Source organism: Carassius auratus, chromosome 42 (genome assembly GCF_003368295.1).
Source record: "Carassius auratus strain Wakin chromosome 42, ASM336829v1, whole genome shotgun sequence".
Classification (NCBI taxonomy): domain Eukaryota; kingdom Metazoa; phylum Chordata; class Actinopteri; order Cypriniformes; family Cyprinidae; genus Carassius; species Carassius auratus.
In genome coordinates this window covers 10,639,237-10,658,528 of record NC_039284.1, presented here as the reverse complement: position 1 = coordinate 10,658,528, position 19,292 = coordinate 10,639,237, and the positions used below count along the sequence as shown (strand labels likewise).

The window sequence follows — 19,292 nt, the reverse complement described above, 5'->3', positions numbered from 1 at the left end:
CTGATCTATTTAAATGTTATCCAGGGAGAAAAACCTACTAAGATGTAGCTGTTATGTAGTGCTAAATTAAAAGATTATTACACTGCACCATTAATTCCATTAGGTTTTTGTGAAGTTAAACATGCACAGACCATAAGCAATGAGCTCATTGAATATTTAACTCCTCCTCTCAGGTGTAATCCAATCCAGTGCCCTGTCACAGGTAAAACCGGCCCCAATTTCTCAGTATATCCAAAAAAGCGAGAAAAGCCAACAAAACCCGTTCTCATACAGGCAATTCTAACGCAGCCCTCATCCCATTCTGAAAACGCTGCTCCATACAAGAAGAAGAAGGATCGGATTTACAGTACCAACTAGAAAGTCCAGTTCGACCATAAGAGATGTCACAGGAGCATGACAAGTAAGTTCACCCCTGTAGATCCATAGTCTACCGAGAGATGGTCAACAGAAAAGGATCTAATGGTTGAAATATCATGCACTATTTACTGCTTAATCTTGGTTTATTTGTTGGAACTAACACAGATTAGCTTCTTTAGTCTGACTTGTCTCAGTAATTCTGGAAAACGGTGTCTTACCACGAGAAGTCGGACTGACAGCCGAGAGCCGATTCCGCTACACAGTTGTGCTGTTTGGGCTCTTCAGTTCACCTGTCATGTTCAGACCTGCTTCGGTCACAGGTGTATCTGCACCTGCTGCGGGAGTTACGAGCGCTGCAATCTATGTGTCAGACTTTCGTGTTATTTCGTCAGTTTGTTTCATTTTTGCGTGCACGTTTTCCTCATTTGGAGTGAAATCACATTTGAGTCTAAACTTGTTAGCATTTATTATAAGGAAAGGCTTCTTGTAAGTACAGCTGGAAACAACATCTGTGTTTTTGGAAAGGTAATACTTTTTTGGCGAAACATACTGGCTGAAATCGTTAGGTTTTTAGATAATAAAATACATTGTTATGGCAGATTATTTTATGTATTAGTATGTCAGTTTTTATCAAGTTAAAGGTTGTTAATGTTTTGAAAGATGAGTTCATTGCTTTCTAGACTTGGCAATCCTTCTCAGGAACACTGTTTAAGCCTTTTGTATATTGTTTAAAGCATTTAAAATACAATCTACACCCAAAATATTTCCTCATGCAAACAGAACTTTGTTGACAACCATCACCATAGTGTAAGCAATATGAGACCTTGTATCTGTGAATCCTGAAGAGAAAAAAAAACTCTCCTTAGTTAGTGTTTGGAGTTTGGCGGATGTGGCCAAAAAAATGCCATCATTAGAAATTTTTGCGCTTGGATGCCTCTTTTGTTTTAGAAGTGGGGTTGTGTGTCCACAAGGTTTTAGTGTCCAGGATAACGGATCTATCAGGTTGCAAAGCTAAAATCAAACAGGGAGAAAGAATGGCACAATTAGTTATCAAATTACTCATAATCTGTTTGCGTTAACTAATCTGGATGCAAAGTTCTGTCATAGCAACACTTTATGGATTCATTACTTTAAAGGCTAGAGTGTTGTGTGAACTTAGAAAGACTAAAAAGGCTACCGACCAGTAGTCCTATCCTGAATCAAATTTAAAAAGGCATGTCCTAAGTTTATACTTTAAAGGGGTCATATGATGCTTTTTTTAAAGATTGTTATTTGATGTATTTGGTGTAACAGAATATGTTGACATGCTTTAATGTTCAAAAAACATTAGTATTTTTCAAATACTGTACATATTTTAGGTCCTCTATGCCCTGCCTCTCTCAAATGCGTCGTTTCTACAAAGTCCCTCCTTCTGACAAGTACAGTCTGCTCCGATTGGCCAACTGTGACCCAGTGTGTTGTGATTGGACGAACTCCTCAAGTACTCGTCGGAAATGTAACGCCCCTTTCCATAATCGCGAGCTTCATCTTTCAAAATAAATGTAAAGACAGTTAATAATGTCCTTAGTTTTACCATCAGTTTAACCCTGAAATGGGAACAGAGTCGCTTGACAGACACAGTGATGAAGCTTGTATGTGTTTGCAGTACACAAGCCACAGATGGTTAAGACAGTCACTTTCTCTCTTACACACGCTCGTGCACACACACAAACACACACACCCACAAACAGACACATGCAAAACTCCACATTTGAACTTTCAATAGCAAAAACTTCAATAACAAAACATACTTACAGTAGCTGATTCAGAAGTGCCAGATTGTCGTAGCAAAGTTTGAATTACCTCTTCTCCTAGTTTCACGAAACGGATGTCCATAAAATGTGTTGCTGTACTGTTGTAAGTAATTTTAAAGATTCCTAAATGCATTTACTTTCGGAAGGCCAAATAAAGTGCTGAAACCACGCCTTCTTTCTTTGCGTGGACATTTGGGCGGCATTACAAATATTACCACATGGTGACGTAGACATGTGGAGGGTGTTTGAATGAGCTGTTTTAGGGGGCGTGGCAGAGCCTTAATTTTGATACAAAATATCTCTTTGGATTTGAGATTTTAGTCTTTGCAAACTTTAAAGATCTTCTTCATGCACAAAGAGTTTGTAACACATTTAAATCACTTTATATGACCCCTTCAAAGCTTTATCATCTTTTTTTTTTTTTGTCACGCTAAGTTCCCTACCAGACTTAACCTCGCCCTGCTTAGCCAACCCAAGATAAAAGGTTTGAAAGTTGAAAAATAAACTCCTTGTACCTTGTCCTTATTTCATTGTCAGATATTTTAACACATAGATACATTTAATTAGCACTATAATCAGAGTATATTTAATATTCTGTCAGCCACCTTTGTCTAAATAATAGTTGATGGTACTCATAAGAATGACATAATGATGACGAAAACGCACAGAGGCCATAACCAGTTTTCTTAATGAACTTTGTCACAGTCTGAGAAAAGTCACTAGATCTCCTTCTGACACTTTACTGGAAGAGCCAGTAAAACATGTTGTCAAACGGGAAGCTGCGGTCTGCACAGAGATTTGTTGTTTGGGCTGGTTTTCTTACAGATCCTGAGATAAAGAAGGCCTTTTGTCAACTTTGACACCAGCAATAATGCCAAAACATCTTCAGATTGTTGATGCTCAACATCCATCATTTTGTTCCATATGACTCTGTGTGTTTACAAATCACACACCCCATCTACTTCTGCCTTAAGATGAATTGAGCTGTTGTTCTAGTACTGAATGCTCTTTCTGGACTGTTCCTTACAGTAAGCGGGCAGTGCTCGTGCTACAGAATGACCCGGCTTACAGCCAACGGCGGCCTTTTACAAGTGAGGATGAGGCCTGGAAGTCGTTCCTGGAGAACCCCCTCACAGCCGCCACCAAGGCCATGATGAGCATCAATGGAGATGAGGACAGTGCCGCAGCTCTGGGTTTACTTTATGAATACTACAAGGTACGACTAGTTGTGTTTGATAACAATGATAATAACAATAAATTGTAAAGCACTTTTTGCAAACACTAAATACACATTAAATATTCAATATTACAACAAACACAGTAAAAGTATAAATATCATATTAAATGTTATGTGTGTGTGTGTGTGTGTGTTTGTAGTCATTTTAATTAAAAAAGTAAAATAATCTTTAAACAGACGAAGGGGAAGGAGAAACTTTAGGCAACCACAACAAAACTCTAACATTATTTATTACTTATGATTATTATTTGAGTACAAAATAACAAAAAATTAATTAAATGATGTCTGACATCCTTTTACTTCATAAAATGTCACCTAGTATGTTGTATATATTCACAGACAGATATAATGGGGAAAGCTATTGCTATTGGATGTGGTCAGACTTACATAGAGTTTGTTTACTTTCCCCAGGTGCCACGGGAAAAGAGAACAATATCCCAGCCAAAGGCTGACGTCCTGGGCTCTGATGTGGATCCCAACAAAAGGTGAAGCTCTCATCAAAGATGCAACAGTGAAAGCCGTTTTTCCCATACTGAGAAGATGAGACCCTACTTAATGTCATCCATTGCAATTGCTACAATCCGCTTTTAAATAGGAAATAGTCAACAACGATTTATTTGATCAATCTGTCGGCTCTGTTTGCCAAATGCACAGGAGTTACATCAGTGACATCACTGTCAAAAAGTGCTTGAAGCTGTTCCAAGCATGAGAGCACTTTTTATTAAATGCTTCAAATATTATGCGCATAGGGTTTCAGGTTTCCACGCTGTAGTGTGAGTGTGCTTGTGTTGTTTAATGCGTTTGAGAGGGTTTCTCCCGAGCGCAGATATATTTTTAAATCTATATTCTGTATTTTATTCTTGTTTAAAGCCAAACAAATATAACCATTTCAGGGGTGAAAAGGAGTATTGCAGACAATACATATTAAAGTTTATACTAAATATTATACTCAGATGGATGCCCATGTGCGTCAGCCAGCAGCTGCAAAACAGAAAGAAAGGCTGTAATTCAGTTTTATTTTAAATGTTATTTGGGTTACAAAAATGTTGACATTTAATTTAAATCCTGTATACAAAGTATACTGTAAAAAAGTGACGATTAATGTGTTTACTTTTTAACATTTAGTATTAAGCTTCTTTTTTTCTTTTTTTTACGTTGTATCGTTTATATTTCATTTTTCTCAGTGCGTAGCATTACATATATTGATAGGTTTATATATGTTTTAATAGCCTTGCATTTTGAACATTTGTTCGTATGGCATTGAAAATATATTTTAAACTTTTATATGATATATTTTGTTATTCACATTTATATTTGCATTCACAACAGAAACTTAATGGTCCCTCTCCAAGAGCCTTTGGCAGAGAACCGAATCCAGGGTCTGAAAGGAGTAAATATCATTCTTCCAGGGAACCAGCACACCCAGGACAAGAGAGGCCTTTTCCCCTCACCTGATACTACGGTGACAGTCTCCTTTGCGCCAAACTATCCAGTGAAAACCGAGGGCCAATCACATAGATTCTCCGTCACAGTCCCCAATCCCCACTGTTCAGAACCAGACAGTCACACAGTGGTATTTGACCCTCAGCTCCCCCACAACCAGTTCAGTCCAAACACACAGCCACGCACCCCAGACTCGACCTTCCCAGAGAACTCAGATGTGAGTTCTCACACACACACATATGTCTCCTGTCTCCCACCCTCAGACAATACTTCATTTACCTGGTGACTCTAAAGACATTGTTGTATTGAGCCCCCTCCCTATTTTTATTTGAACATGCCAAAATAGCAGCTAGCATGTCATTATGCCATTGTCTCTCTTACACAATAAAGTGCTGTATTTTCCTCTCACATAATAGCCAGGGCCTTTTCTCTCTCTCTCTCGCGCTCTCTTTTACCCGCTCTCATTCCCGCTCCCTCTCTCTACCTGCTTTTTTTTCTGGAGGGAGGGTTTCCTTAGAAATTATAGTTTGTTTTGTTGTTTTTTTCTTTTGCTTAGCAATCAGCTTTCTCCCACTGACTGAATGTGGTGGTTGTTTGCGCTAATGCCAGGCCCTCTTGCCCCTCTTTTGTGCGCTACAGGTGTTCCCGTTCCCAAGGGATCTCCAGCTAGGCATGGGTCACATCTCACAGGATGACTATGCCACTTTTGACACAGTGTCAGGGTGAGTGTTTGTTGCCAGAAACATAACCTCAGAGAAAAACTTCCATTTAAGAGTTGGCAGATTCTATCAGCTGAGTGTGTGCAAATAGCTTGAATAAGGTCACTGGTGCATCCTTCTGACAGGTGCTCATGGCCCATTGGTAAATAAATGAACGTCAGTCAACAACATTTATGACAAGCTGCCTCTTCCCTGTAATAGCAAACATAGAAATTGTCATGGGTGTATTTGGTCTGATGGTGCAAATATGTATTAAGTGGTGACCCCTTTTTTGTGTTTGGTTAACAGTAACAATTTTGAATACACATTAGAAGCCTCCAAGTCTCTCAGACAGAAATCTGGTGATGGCACAATGACATACCTCAACAAGGGCCAGTTCTATCCCATCACCCTCAGGGAAACGGACAATGGCAAACTGCTGCATGGCCCCATCTGTAAAGTCAGGGTAAGAGGAGTATGAAAAAAAAGTATATATATATATATATATATATATATATATATATATATATATATATATATATATATATATATATATATTAAAATAATAAAGTTACAATTAAATAATAATATTTCTACATCAATTCGTATTTTTTAAATATTGACATTTAAATGGTGGCTGTCACACAAAAAATGGTGGATTTATTCAAGCATAAATTAAACATAAGAACAGTACAAATTATAATGAATATGTTATATGTTGCATATCTTTAGCAAAATACCCCTCTCTACAGTTTATTTTTCTGGCTGACTAACGAGTTTACGGTCACCGAATATGTTTGTTTCTGAGTTAAATGTGACGTTACCTGACACTGTTTACAAGACTTTATATTGACGTATTTACGCGGCTGAAAAACTGATTGAGCGATTACATGAGACACGACACGGATTGTCAAGTTGTACTTTTAACTTACCTTTGGATGTTTAATCATGGCTCATGTTTATTTCTGTGCTGAAAATGGTATTAATGTGGAGGCGATGCTTAGTTCACGTGCGCCTCACGTGACCGCGTCTGTTGAACTGCGGTCAAAATAATTTGGGGCAAAAAACAAAAAATATATTTAATTATTATTATTTTTATTTTTGGCCACAAAATTATTTTGGACACTTCATCCACGCATTACTAAAAAATACAACAACAAAGATTTATATAATACATTTACACATTGTACTTTGCAACCACTAAAAGTAGACTAATTAACCCCACTAATTAACCTCCCAAAAAAAGGGAAATTAATGTAGCTTACTTCATAATTTAAGTGTAAATACATTTGGATCACTGAATGTATGGGTATTTGTTTGAGAGTGTGTGTACATTAATGGAAACCAGTAACACCATGTTGTTTTTCAGAGTGTTGTGATGGTAGTGTTTGGAGAGGAGAAATCCAGAGATGACCAACTCAAGCACTGGAAATACTGGCACTCAAGACAGCACACGGCCAAGCAGAGATGCATTGATATTGGTGAGAAGTCTTTGTCTATGGAGACCAGTACACCCTTGATCTCACTGATCTCACTCTTAAATTCATGTCTCTTTGCTTCTCTGGGTCCAGTGTGGTTCAGGAAGGATTAATGGGTACAGATATCAAACAAGCATAGAGACAAAAGGGATGCTGGGGGCTGCAGGTGGGGAAAAGGGAGAGCCATCAGTGACCTTCACGCTGAACAAAACAAATAAAACATGAGCACTGTAAAGCATGAAAGGATACACAACATTATCTTGCATTCAATGAAGGGCAAAATGCCCTTTAAGCCTTAAAGGGATAGTTCACCCAAATATGAAAATTCTGTCAGCATTTACTCACCCTCAATGTTGTTCCAACTCCGTATGAGATTCTATCTTATGTTGAACATATTTGTTTTCATTTTTCATTTTTGGGTGAACTATCACTTTAATGTCACAATATTATATTAGTAAAGTACAACATAAAAAAAGTCTTGATTTTATCTAAATGGCTCATTAACAGTTAGCTCTAGTCTATGATAGTCACTTCTGCCTGTGTTATCGATTACAATTATTATTATTACAATTATGATGCAACCAAAATATTCCATTCCCCATTTATCCGCTCTCTTACAAAATGTAAATCATCCACTTGTCTGACATTAATCAAGCTTCTCTTGTTGTCTCCCACAGCGGACTACAAAGAAAGTTTCAATACCATCAGCAATATTGAAGAGATTTCATATAATGCCATTTCATTCACATGGGACATCAGCGAGGAAGCAAAGGTAAAGACAATTTGAGGCACTTCTAATGTTTGCTTAGTTTTAGTGAACAGATTTAATCAATAAATAACATAATTGCTCTTTTATATGATTTGCCTGCCCTCTTGACATATGTTAAAGAAAATAATACGAGATGGGATAAAAATTACTTTCTGTTGAATAGTGTTAGATTTGTTAAGAGTTTACAGGTGTATAATAGCAAACATCTTTTGTGAATTTGTTTCTGTGTTAAATATCTTGGTATGTGTAAAGGATCCTAAAATGACATGAACTTTTCAGAAAAATAATATGACTAACATAAAGATTTACACTAAAAATATACCCTACATAAACAAAGGGTTTATTCAGGCAACACAAACATTGTGCCGGATCCGGAGAAGCATGACATGTCATTAAGAAAGATCCCAAGAAAGTGTGAAGAAGGGGCTTTCTGAGATTATTTTTAGTTTAGTAATTGAGCTGGACATTGATGTTTTCCAACATTGTCCAATACCTTTAGTTCAGTTTTTTCTTTCTCAGATAAAGATGCTGAACTGATGTAGATAATTATTATTTTTTTCATTGAGATTAGTAGTCTGACTTTGAATTGTCTGTGAATGCTGAAATGTTTAGTTCATTAGGCCTGACAGTTTAAGGGGAGACGCGCCCAACAATCAAGAATGAGGAAACACTGATGGGGGAGCAGTGAGCACTGACAGCTAATGGAATCCAGTTTGACGAGTGTGTCGTCGAGACTAGTCAGGTTAAACCCATCACAAAGTGACAAACAGATTTTGGTTAAAATCCTCTGCCTCGGTCTGATTAGTTAAGATTCTTCTGCCATTTTCTAAGTTGAAGGATCTGTCAATAGTCTTTGCACATACAGTTATGTATTCATGTAATTATAGTTCTCCAATTCATCCCGCTAAAGTAAACAATCCTGAGTTTAAAAATTGAAATGGGGTATTTTGCAGTGAGCAGTGTTGTCCTATAACCAGGATGCAGATCATAAGATAGGCCCGGTGCTGTAGGATACTCATCCGTGTGCACAGTCTCCTGCGTGCTGACTGTTTTTTAGTGTTGCATGTGGGCGTGGCTTGCGATAGGATTCTGTCTGCACGGGAGGGACCGATAGAGAGAAACAGAAAGTGGAGAGAGAGCAAGGTCAAGACCCTATAGTAATAGGTTTGGTAAAGGATGGTTGGAATGGGTTTGTGGCTCCCCCTAGAGTCTTTTTGAGAAATTACATGCATTGAGTGAATGCTTGTGCAAATATTTGATTGGTTGAAAATCCATTTGTTTGTAATTCTTATTATCATTTAAGAATGAGGCCTTTTGTTAATTATCCATTATTACATAAGATGTTGTATTGTCATTGAATAAAGTTTAAAGTTAACTTTTGCTTTGGTAGGAATAAACAGATGCTGATCAAAAGTTGTACATATACACAACCGTTCAAAAGTTTAGGTTCAGTAAGGTTTTTTTGTAAGAGAAATGAATGTGGGTTGGTTTCACAAGCCAAAACAGAGACCCACATTCTGGCCCAGAACATTAGTATTGTTCTTCACATAAACAAGTATGTTAACTTAGCATGTTTCTTAAATATCTGCAAACATATTATGGTATTTTTATGCTTTAGTAAAGTCCAAAACTTACACCACCTTTAAGCAGAAGTCTAAAGAACACTATGTGCTGTGAGTCTATTCTGTTTCCAAAAGGGGGAGACATACAAAACAGATAATGGCACCACAGTCTGGTGTTGCTGCTCACCTCTTACAAACCGTTCACCTTAGCATTCATAGAAAACAAAACTCATAAGTTCCAAACATGCAATGTGAAATATTTTAGAAAAATGATCATATTAAAAAATAATAATATTTCTTACCAGTCAGAATTTTCAGTGCATTTTATCTTATGTCTTCACGCATCTGAAGTAATATAAGTTGAACTGAGAACGACAATACTCTTTATTTCCGAGGATCGCTTTGTAACAAATAATGGCTGCATGACAATTAATTGTTCCCTCTCTTCCCTCCTTAGATCTTCATCTCAGTGAACTGTCTGAGCACAGACTTCTCTTCTCAGAAGGGAGTGAAAGGCCTACCCCTCAACCTACAGATCGACACCTACAGCTACAACAACCGTAGTAATAAGCCTATCCACCGTGCTTACTGCCAGATTAAGGTCTTCTGCGACAAGGGTGCAGAGCGAAAGATCCGTGATGAGGAGAGGAAACAGTCCCGAAGGAAGGGCAAATGCCCTGACGTCAACCCTCCTTTGGGAAACTGTAAGCACAGTTTTTTGTTTTTTTTGTAGATTTTAACTGACGTGATGGTGCTTTATAGTAGAAACGTGTGACTAGAGCTCCAGTAAAACTTGTTTTCACTCTGTCCTTGTCCCATTTTTCCCAGTTGGGCCAGATGTCAAGGTTCCCCTTCTGCACAAGCGCAGCGACATCACAGTCTTCAAGACAATGACAGAATTCGAGACGCAGCCTGTTCTTTTCATCCCCGACATTCATTTCTCCACCTTCCAGCGTCATGTGAGTACACTGTGTGCAAAACTTGTTTAATCATTTTCAAATATCAGATACACAGCAAATATCATAAGTTTCTAAGTTTTAAATTGCCTCTTTGAAACAGTCGGGGGGTCAATAAGTGCGGCACGTATGAAGCCTAAAAAGAGTATGATATTTGCAGCTTTATAACATTTGCATGGTTGTTAGACATTTGAAACGTATGAAACTTATGAAGCTCAAATGTACTGTGCTCTAAGTAATGTGGATTATGCAGTGTGTGTTATGACATATTACATGTGAGCGCTGGTGATAAGATAAGAGAATGTACGATAAAGTATTTTTGCAGCATGTGAGCAAATAATCTTATAGTTTAGGTTGATTTTGACCTCAGTAACCCTCCAGTTTCTGGGTTACTCCTGCCTGGCACTGAACTTGGCAACCTTTGCATTAGCAATCCAGAATTTGTTAGGATTTAAATTATATAATAATAATTTATTATTCTTTTTATTATTACTGATATAATTTATTACTAAATTCTAAAAATGTATATACTATACATATTTTTTTTTACATCAAATTAGGAACAGTGATTTAATATCAACATGATACTTTTTTCGTATTAAAACCTATTAAACATAAATAATGCCCTTTTTGTTAAACAATCTGTTTAAGAGTATAAAAAAACGTATTAATTATCTATATGCCACTATGATGAAGCCTCCTTACAGAATAATTTCAGTTCCATATTATCATTCACATGTAAGTAGCTGTACATAAAAGCATATTGACATTATTATTTCAGGGCTCTTTATTGCATGTGTGAGTGTAGACTGTTGAACTATTTCACAGAAACAGCAGATTGTCGTTGGGTCACGGTGACCAGAATGATGCAGTCAGCTGGAAGGAGTAAAGTCATTTCTCGTGGTTATGAAAGCCATTTATTGCAAGGGATTGGCTGTTATCAGAGGGTTCTTGGCAAAGGATCACATCATAAGCCCACGCATGCACGGTTTCTTAACAAATCAAAACATGCATAATTTACCCCGCCAGCTTTTTTCAGTGTACCATTCTGGTTACCAAATGTTTTTAAATCAGATTTAAATCAGTTCAGTTTCTTGGTAGAACCCTTCCTGTAACTTTACCGTCCACCTTTGGCTCAAAAACCCGGTCAGCTGAAATTACATGAATCCTCATTCTGATGGAGAGCAAATGTTAGACAGTGTCCTTAAACATGACCTTTGATCATCAGTAGTTGTGTGACCTTGAAACCCAGAGTATATCTAGATCCAAAAATAAACCCTCCGGCTATTTACTCTTCACTAAAATCACAGAAAAGAACAAGAAAAGTGAACTTTGCCATACTTTTCTAGTGTCACACCAACGAAGCAAACAATTATTGTTTCATCTCAAACTGAAATATATATATATATGGCAAAGCAGGATTTCAGCAGCATTCATTATTCCAGTGTCACATGATCCTTCAAATAAAAAACTGTGATACATTTTTTCAGGATTCTTTATAGAAAGTTTTTTTTCTTTGGTAAAAAGTAGTAAAAAAAAAATTTTAAAGGCCTTTACTGTCTTTACTGTTTTGATTACTTTAATGAATATTTATGTATTATGTTATAATGTTATTTTAGAACAAGCTTACAATAACACTTTAAAGCTACACTTAATTTTATACAGTACATAACTGAGGCCCTATTTCTCTATACACCATACTGTACTGTAAATGATTTAAGAGGTCAAAACTCAACATTTTATGTTGACTTGCTGCTTTGAAAAATTGCAGTTTGCACCAGATCATGTGAACTGAAAGCCTTAAAATTCAAAATCAAAATTAGAGTTGTGACATCCAACATGCATGGGGCCCTTGGCCTGAAAAAGAGCCCTAGTTTATGCCTCCTTATTCCTTATTAATCAATTGTTTTTTTTTGTGTGTCTATTCTTATTACAGCCTTTCTCTCCTGAGGACTCAGAGGAGGGGTGAGTTTCTGTTTTTTGCATTCTTTGTACTCATTTATGTTTTATTTTATTTATTTTGTACTCATTTATCAATGCTTGTTCGAGATGGGGGAGGGTTTAAAATGTGAATTATTAGAGCAAATGGCCTTTAGCTTTGCCCTGAATACCTGCTCCCTGTACAGTGTTTCCAGGAAATGTGCAGGTGTTGCTAGTGTCATGGCTATTAATGTACGTCCTAGCACCTTCTTTTTCTATAGGGATGGGGGTTTTCTGATAACTAAACTCATCTGCTGCATCTTTCTCTTCTTCTCCTCTCTCTTTCTTCTTTTCCTCATGTTCAGCTCAGCTATGAAGAGATTACCTTATTCCGAGGAGGAGTTTGGATCACCTCCCAATAAGCTGGCAAGGATGGATGAGCCCAAAAGAGGTGTGTTTTAACTGGAACTGGGTGGGATGTCATTTGTTTTGTCCCTGCTGTTGATAAGACAGATTTTTGGGGGTATTTTTGTGTGGTTTTTTTCAGTATTGTTGGCACTATAGTTTCAGCACTGTCATGGTGCAATGCCATTTGGTTGCTTGTAAGTAACCACACACAAAAGCATCCTAATTCAAAGCACATTTGCTCTGTTCCAAAACCTAGCGAGCTCTCTATTGAGGATACTTCATAAGATTGTTTTTGAGTAACTCTGATGTGTCTCCTTCTTGGAAAAGAAAATCCCATAATGCACTGCAGTAGGCTCAGTAAAAAACAAAATCAAGATGGCAGGCTTTCTGAGAGAAATGTTGGTTTTAAATATATGCTGCATTCAAGCCATGTCATAATTATAATAAATATGCGATGACAACCCGTGGAGTTCATGTCCTCAAACTAGGAATTATGTCTTTCTGTAGCAACAGTATCAATGCCAAAATGAATTTGCAGCAGTAAGGTGGTACAACAGTCACATGGTACAAGTCAGAGCTCTCAGAAAATTCGGAGTTTACAAGTTTTAATTACAAGTTCTACATGGACTATGCTTTTTACAAGTCAGAAACTCGTAATTACACTTATGATGTGAACCGTACCGAAGATAATCTATAAAATAGTATAATTTCGAATATATATATATTTTTTTTTAGAAAAGTAAAAAATCAATAATTGTTGTAAAAATATAAGGATAATAATACATAAAATGTTTTACTTTAGATTACTATTATGATATTTATTAATATTAATATTAATAATAAATATTTTAAAATATAAAAATATTATTTTATTGTATTTAATTTGGATTATTTTACCTAGTATTTGTGTGTGCCATGTCACGTTTTTATGTTTCTTAGCGTGTTAATTAGCTTGGCAACATGCTTTTATCAAACTTTATTAAAATCAGTTGTAGTTGTAGCTCTCCATTATTATTATTATTATTATTATTATTAATAATAATAATAGTACAATTTTAATAAAAATACTACTAATAATAAACTTTGTAAAAATATTTGTTTTTAATTCAGATTATTTTACCCAGTATTTTTGTGTACTACAGTATGTCATAAATTGTATGTTTACTGTAAAGTTAAGTAGCTTAGTGACATACTAATGCTCATATCAAACTTTTTTTTTTAAATATTATTATTTGCATGTGTGGGGCACTATTTATGTGACATGCGGATTCGCTTTACCCAGTGTTCCTGATCTCCAGATCGGTTCTCTTATGAGGTTCCATGACGTTAGGATGCTGCCTTAGAAGGCAGATGCCTATGTGGACAGTAGGCAGTGATTCAGACTGGGTTTTAGAAAAGAGCTATTGTTTGCACCGAGAAAAGTCCTTATTATAGACTATGTCTCAATATTTCAGTGGCAGTCACCGCTTCTTAGATCACTTCAACAAAGGATACAGAACGAAACATCGGTGGGATTTAGTAAATAAAGAATGGAAATTTGCAAGCTGCTAGCCCTCCCAACACGATGACTTGTCTCTTTGTGGCCATCCTTTGCTTGTTTATCTGTTGAATAGCAGTCACGGTCAACCGTGTGGGTGGGTGTCTGTTTCTGTGGATTTAACCAAACCTCTTGCCAAAGGCAATACATTGGCTTTGGCTTTGGAATAGGATGTAATGTGTGTAATCTGTGTACTCCGGACTGTCCACAGAAATGAACCTCCCTTGCTGTAGCTCAGTGTTCCCAGTAATGGCTTGGGATGCTGCCCAGTCCTTCTGTGGTTTTGGGTGAATGGGGAGGAGGGGACAGCACCAGTGTTTATACACAAGAATAGCAACCCCAACTACAGAGAACAGCATGTGAGACACAGGGTTTTTAAAGACATGCATTAGAAGAGCATATCAAATCATCTGCCACATGAAAGATTTGGCAGATGACTTGGACTTCACTTTCTAGTATATTTTGGTTCGCAAGTCTGACCTCAGTTTTAAGAAAACTTGTGCATGAGTGACCATAGCTGACCACATTTCTCTGCCTTTGCAGTTTTGCTGTATGTACGTAAGGAGTCAGAGGAAGTGTTTGATGCTCTCATGCTGAAAACTCCCACTTTAAAAGGCCTGGTGGAAGCGGTGAGTTCTCTTCTCTTTTCCCAAATGTCCACATTCAGTCTTATTAGTGCAGTTTGCTAAGGCAAGCATCACTATCACTTTTGATCGTATAGGGTTAAGAATGTGAACACACATTCCCAATGTGCACTGCGGTGAGCTCCATAAATCCAATATAGTAGAAGTTAAAAATTATCCATAAAATAGTGCAAATAACTAAATAAAAAACGCTAAAATATAATAATAATTATAGAGATTAATTTATTAAAATATTTGGCAGTGCTTTGTGTTTTTATGCTTATTATGGTATTAGATTAACAGTGTGCTAACATCAACCTCTAATGAAATCAATTGCACTGCCTAAAGCATTCCCATAATGCATTGTAATAAATAAATCCGATAAAATTATTCATAAAGTAGCCGAATTAAAAATATATATTTATATGTAACAACAACAATAATAATAATAAAATCAAGATGCTATAATAAAAGTGCAGGTTTCTTTATGATTTTTTTTTTGTTATTTGCATTTTTATGCTTAATAGACTTTTGCATTGTGTGACATCAAACTGTATTGAAATCAGTTGCACAACATAAAACATTCCCATAATGCATTGCGATGAGCTCTGTAAAACAAGAAATCCAATATGTGGATGTCGAAAAGTATCCCTACATTACTGTCATTAAACATATACTTTAGTTAAAATGATAATAAATAAAAATGCTAAAATATTATACCAATATAATAACTTTATTAAAATATTTGCTTGTGCTTTGTATATTTATGATTATTAGACTATTGTGCTGTTAGCTTAGCAACCTGCTAAATTAAACCCCCCATTACCTAGAACTGATTTCACTTTTTAGAAACAATAATTCTTTGACCTTTTTCCCTGCCTGATGATAAAACTAATAGCAATGGGCTTTGTTCAGGCAAGAATAACTTAAATCTAATTTAACTAACAGAGTTTCTCTGCCTTTAGCGAAGGGTTATTTAAGGACACGGTCACAGAAATGTTCTAAACATTATAACAGTATAATTTAGTTTAGTAATGCATCGCTTGCCCCACACAAACAGACAATAACACATGAATACTCTCTCCAAAAAAGCTTCCACCCAAAAATTATACATCCCATCCAAACCCACAGCTACATTTCTAATGCAGGACAGCACCTCCCAGAGAAATTCAGGAACAGAAAGAAACCAGGGCCAGAGAAATGCACTAACATGTGGTCAGTGCAGAAAAGTCCCTGAAATTAGTGAGTTACATAGCAGGAGATTGAGTTACGTAGCAGGAGATCGACAGACTGTCTGCATTGCATTACATTGCAGGAGGGCACAATGAGAATCACGCTGGCTCACAAACACATTCAACTAATCACAAAAGTTGGCAAGGGCTATAAAGGTTCCTGTGACAGGTATAAGAAAATTTGGCTGAACCACTCGTATCCCAAAATAAGATTTAACTTTGATATTAGTTGGCTTGAAAACTTACTTAGGTCTACAAATTTTCCATTTAATCGTTACATAGTGTTGCATTACTCTGAGATTACTACTTTAAAAGAATAGTTCTCTCAAAAATGAAAATGTTGTCACAGTTACTCACCATTTGTGGAACATAAAAGAAGATACTTTGATAAATGTCTTAAAACCGCTGTTGAAAATACCTTTACCTTTAAGGAAGGGACCAGTCTGTGCTTTTCAAGATTGATTTGTTTTATTGTGACCACCTTGTATTGAGTGACAGTGATTCTTTCGGCCATTCTAAAAGTTTATTTACATAAGCGATACTTGCAAAGAAATACACACACTTTCATAATTATTGTGCTTAGATAATGATCCATTGCTGTCCGTACTGCTATAATTAATAATAACATGTCAATAGACTTAACTTAATGTTAATTTATTTGCACTCCACCAGATTTCAGAGAAATATGATGTTCCTCTTGAGAAGATGGGAAAAGCCTACAAGAAATGCAAGAAAGGGTAAGACTTATTCTTTAAAAATGTATCTGGGCTGTCACTTGATCACATTTATTGGGGCTATCATTTGCATTATATATTGATTTTAACTTAATTTGTAATTATTAAATTTCTTTGTATAGATATTTATTTTTTCAATTTATATTTTTTTCTTTATATTTTATATAATTTATATTTTTTTTATTAAGTTATTTATTTGAACAATTATAACTAATGAATTTATTGTCTAAGGGAGGCTGTCCTGTTGGTTGGGGAGAATAATTACAAAAATATTAGCAAAATATTCTTCTTGCAAATTTAATCATTACTAGTTTTTGTTTTTAATATAATAAATGTCTTTTGTAAATAATTTTACTAAATGAACATGTTAAATTGACAGCCCTAATTGATCCGTCCTTTGATCACTGAAGTAAGTCAGGGGTGAAATTAAACCGTAGTGTCCCACCGTCTCTGCTTCGTTTCAGGATCTTGGTAAACATGGACGATAACATCATCAAGCACTACTCCAACGAGGACACCTTCCAGATCCAGATTGAGGAAATGGGAGGAATGTTTAAGCTCACACTGACAGAGATTTGAAGATCCTACAGATGGTTTACACAAGTCTTCCTGCTCTATTAGGATACATTAGATCCCTCAGCAACTCACTGTCATCGCTTTAGTGTTTTCAGGTGATCTAACTCAGTATATGAGCCTCAAATACTTTGTGAATTGAGAGTGAAATGATGCAGAATATCTCTCTCAAGTGTCTCTGCCAAATACCTTGAAGGTTTTGAGCCATATTTTCTATTTTACCCGAGTATAAGCAGAAAGCTGTCTTTTTATCACTTCTCAGTTGTTTTGTAATGCTGAAAGAGGTCACAATAACAATATACTATTATTTTTCCTCTTTAAAGTCATAGCACTGGAGATGCTAATCTCTAAAAAGAACGAATAGGATGTAGTGAAATGGGTTTGGGGAATCAGCAATGCTTCACTGTTTTGATATTAATAACCCTGAGCAGTATTTAGTGAGTACAGTATATTATCCCATGCTCAGCAACTCTATGAGATGCAGTGTCACAAACATGTGTGTGCATTATAGAGGACCAACAAAAATTCAGCTTGGTCATTTTACCAATTTTCAGCCTCAGACTTTCCTCAAAGTCTGTCATTCCTAATATGAACAAATAATTTTCATACAAATAAGGCCCTCTGATGAATCCTTCAGAAGGTGTTTTCAATATGTGATCCATAGGGAATCAAAACTTTTTTTTTTTATTCTAACAAAATAACATTAAAGATTTATAAGTACATTATTCTGTATTGTTAGCAAATGAACTGTGATTTTGTTGAATTTGCGATCTGTGCTGATGTAATTCATGGTTGCCAAAGTTCCAACACAATATCAGTTTTATATCAAAATCAGCCAAAAGCACAGAAGAGGTGCAAATATCTTTGAAAAAACATCAGATTAATAGTGTTACATATTGTTTATTTGGTTACCTATTAACCATTATATGATGCTCTATAAATGACCTCAGTGCACAAACTGAAACTATAATTCATATTTCACTTCTGATTATTCCCCTTTCTAAAAATTGTTCTCTCCGCTTAAATGTACAGCTTTAGATTCATTTTGATCATTTGATCATCATCTTAATGTAACTGATACACTGTATAATTTCTTTTGTATATATTTATTGACATACTGGGATGGGACTTTTTTATATCTATAAAGTTTTCTATATTTTAAATGTTTAAACAGAATCATTCTAAATGATCTATTTATGTGAATGGGAATATTTTTAGTTTGTTTTGAATGTCTAAATTGGTTTTAATATGCATATTTAAGTGTTCTTATACACAAAAATATTATTTTCCTTCTTAACTGTTAGTCAGACATGTTTCCTTTTTGTATCAGATGCACATCTTAAGCACCAATAAAAGCCACTTGGGTCCTTGTATTTTATTTGGCTGTCTGTGTGTCCCGTGGTTTTCAGCTAGCTGTATCCAAAGGAGTTGTCATGGAAACAGGCGGTTCTCCAGTAGCTCATCTGTCTGGTGGACAGGAAGTGGGCGGCTAAATGGAGAGTGTCTCAAATCAGCAGTTGCCTCAAATACCCCCTAAGCCTCAGTTCCCCTCTTTTAAGTTCCTTCATGGAGGAATAAAAAAAATCACTCTTCACAAAGGAGGACAGAGGAAGTTTGACACACTTGTCATAATATAGGTCAGAATGTTAAAATGTTCAAATATAGGTCAGAAGGGGAATTAAGTAGCGTGTCCTTCCTGTGTGTGTCTGCACGCACACAAAAACACTCATTATTTTGTTTGCTAACATTCTTGTCCTAATCCATTCTCATTCACAGCAGTTCTTTGTACTCAAGTGGGTAAATACTGAAAGGCCAGTATAAAACAAAACTAAACAAAAAGACCTTGCAATGACAGAGAATCTGTGGAGAGATTTTTCTTTTTCATCCTGTCGGTGGTTACCCTTAACTTGAAACTAGACATTCTAAACACCTTGCTTTGAGCTATGAAAATAACAAAAAAACACTAAAACGG

At 36.0% G+C, this 19,292-nt stretch overlaps 1 protein-coding gene across 3 annotated transcripts; it reads left to right on the top strand.

The window, feature by feature from the left end:
• The first annotated feature begins 224 nt into the window (after positions 1-224).
• On the top strand, positions 225-18,698 carry LOC113060623 (grainyhead-like protein 1 homolog). Of its 3 annotated transcripts, none has more exons than XM_026229699.1 (15): positions 225-400; positions 3,180-3,366; positions 3,799-3,872; positions 4,717-4,849; positions 5,470-5,552; positions 5,838-5,994; positions 6,898-7,009; positions 7,684-7,778; positions 9,795-10,041; positions 10,166-10,296; positions 12,230-12,258; positions 12,579-12,664; positions 14,702-14,787; positions 16,686-16,750; positions 17,212-18,698. In XM_026229699.1, the coding sequence occupies exons 1-15, from the start codon at positions 381-383 to the stop codon at positions 17,324-17,326; spliced, it is 1,620 nt and encodes a 539-aa protein (XP_026085484.1). In that variant the 5' UTR covers positions 225-380; the 3' UTR covers positions 17,327-18,698. The 3 variants fall into 3 exon arrangements, with proteins under 3 accessions (XP_026085484.1, XP_026085482.1, XP_026085483.1); XM_026229697.1 differs by having other exon boundaries at positions 4,717-5,047; XM_026229698.1 differs by lacking the exon at positions 225-400 and adding an exon at positions 459-882 and having other exon boundaries at positions 4,717-5,047.
• The last annotated feature ends 594 nt before the right edge of the window (positions 18,699-19,292 follow it).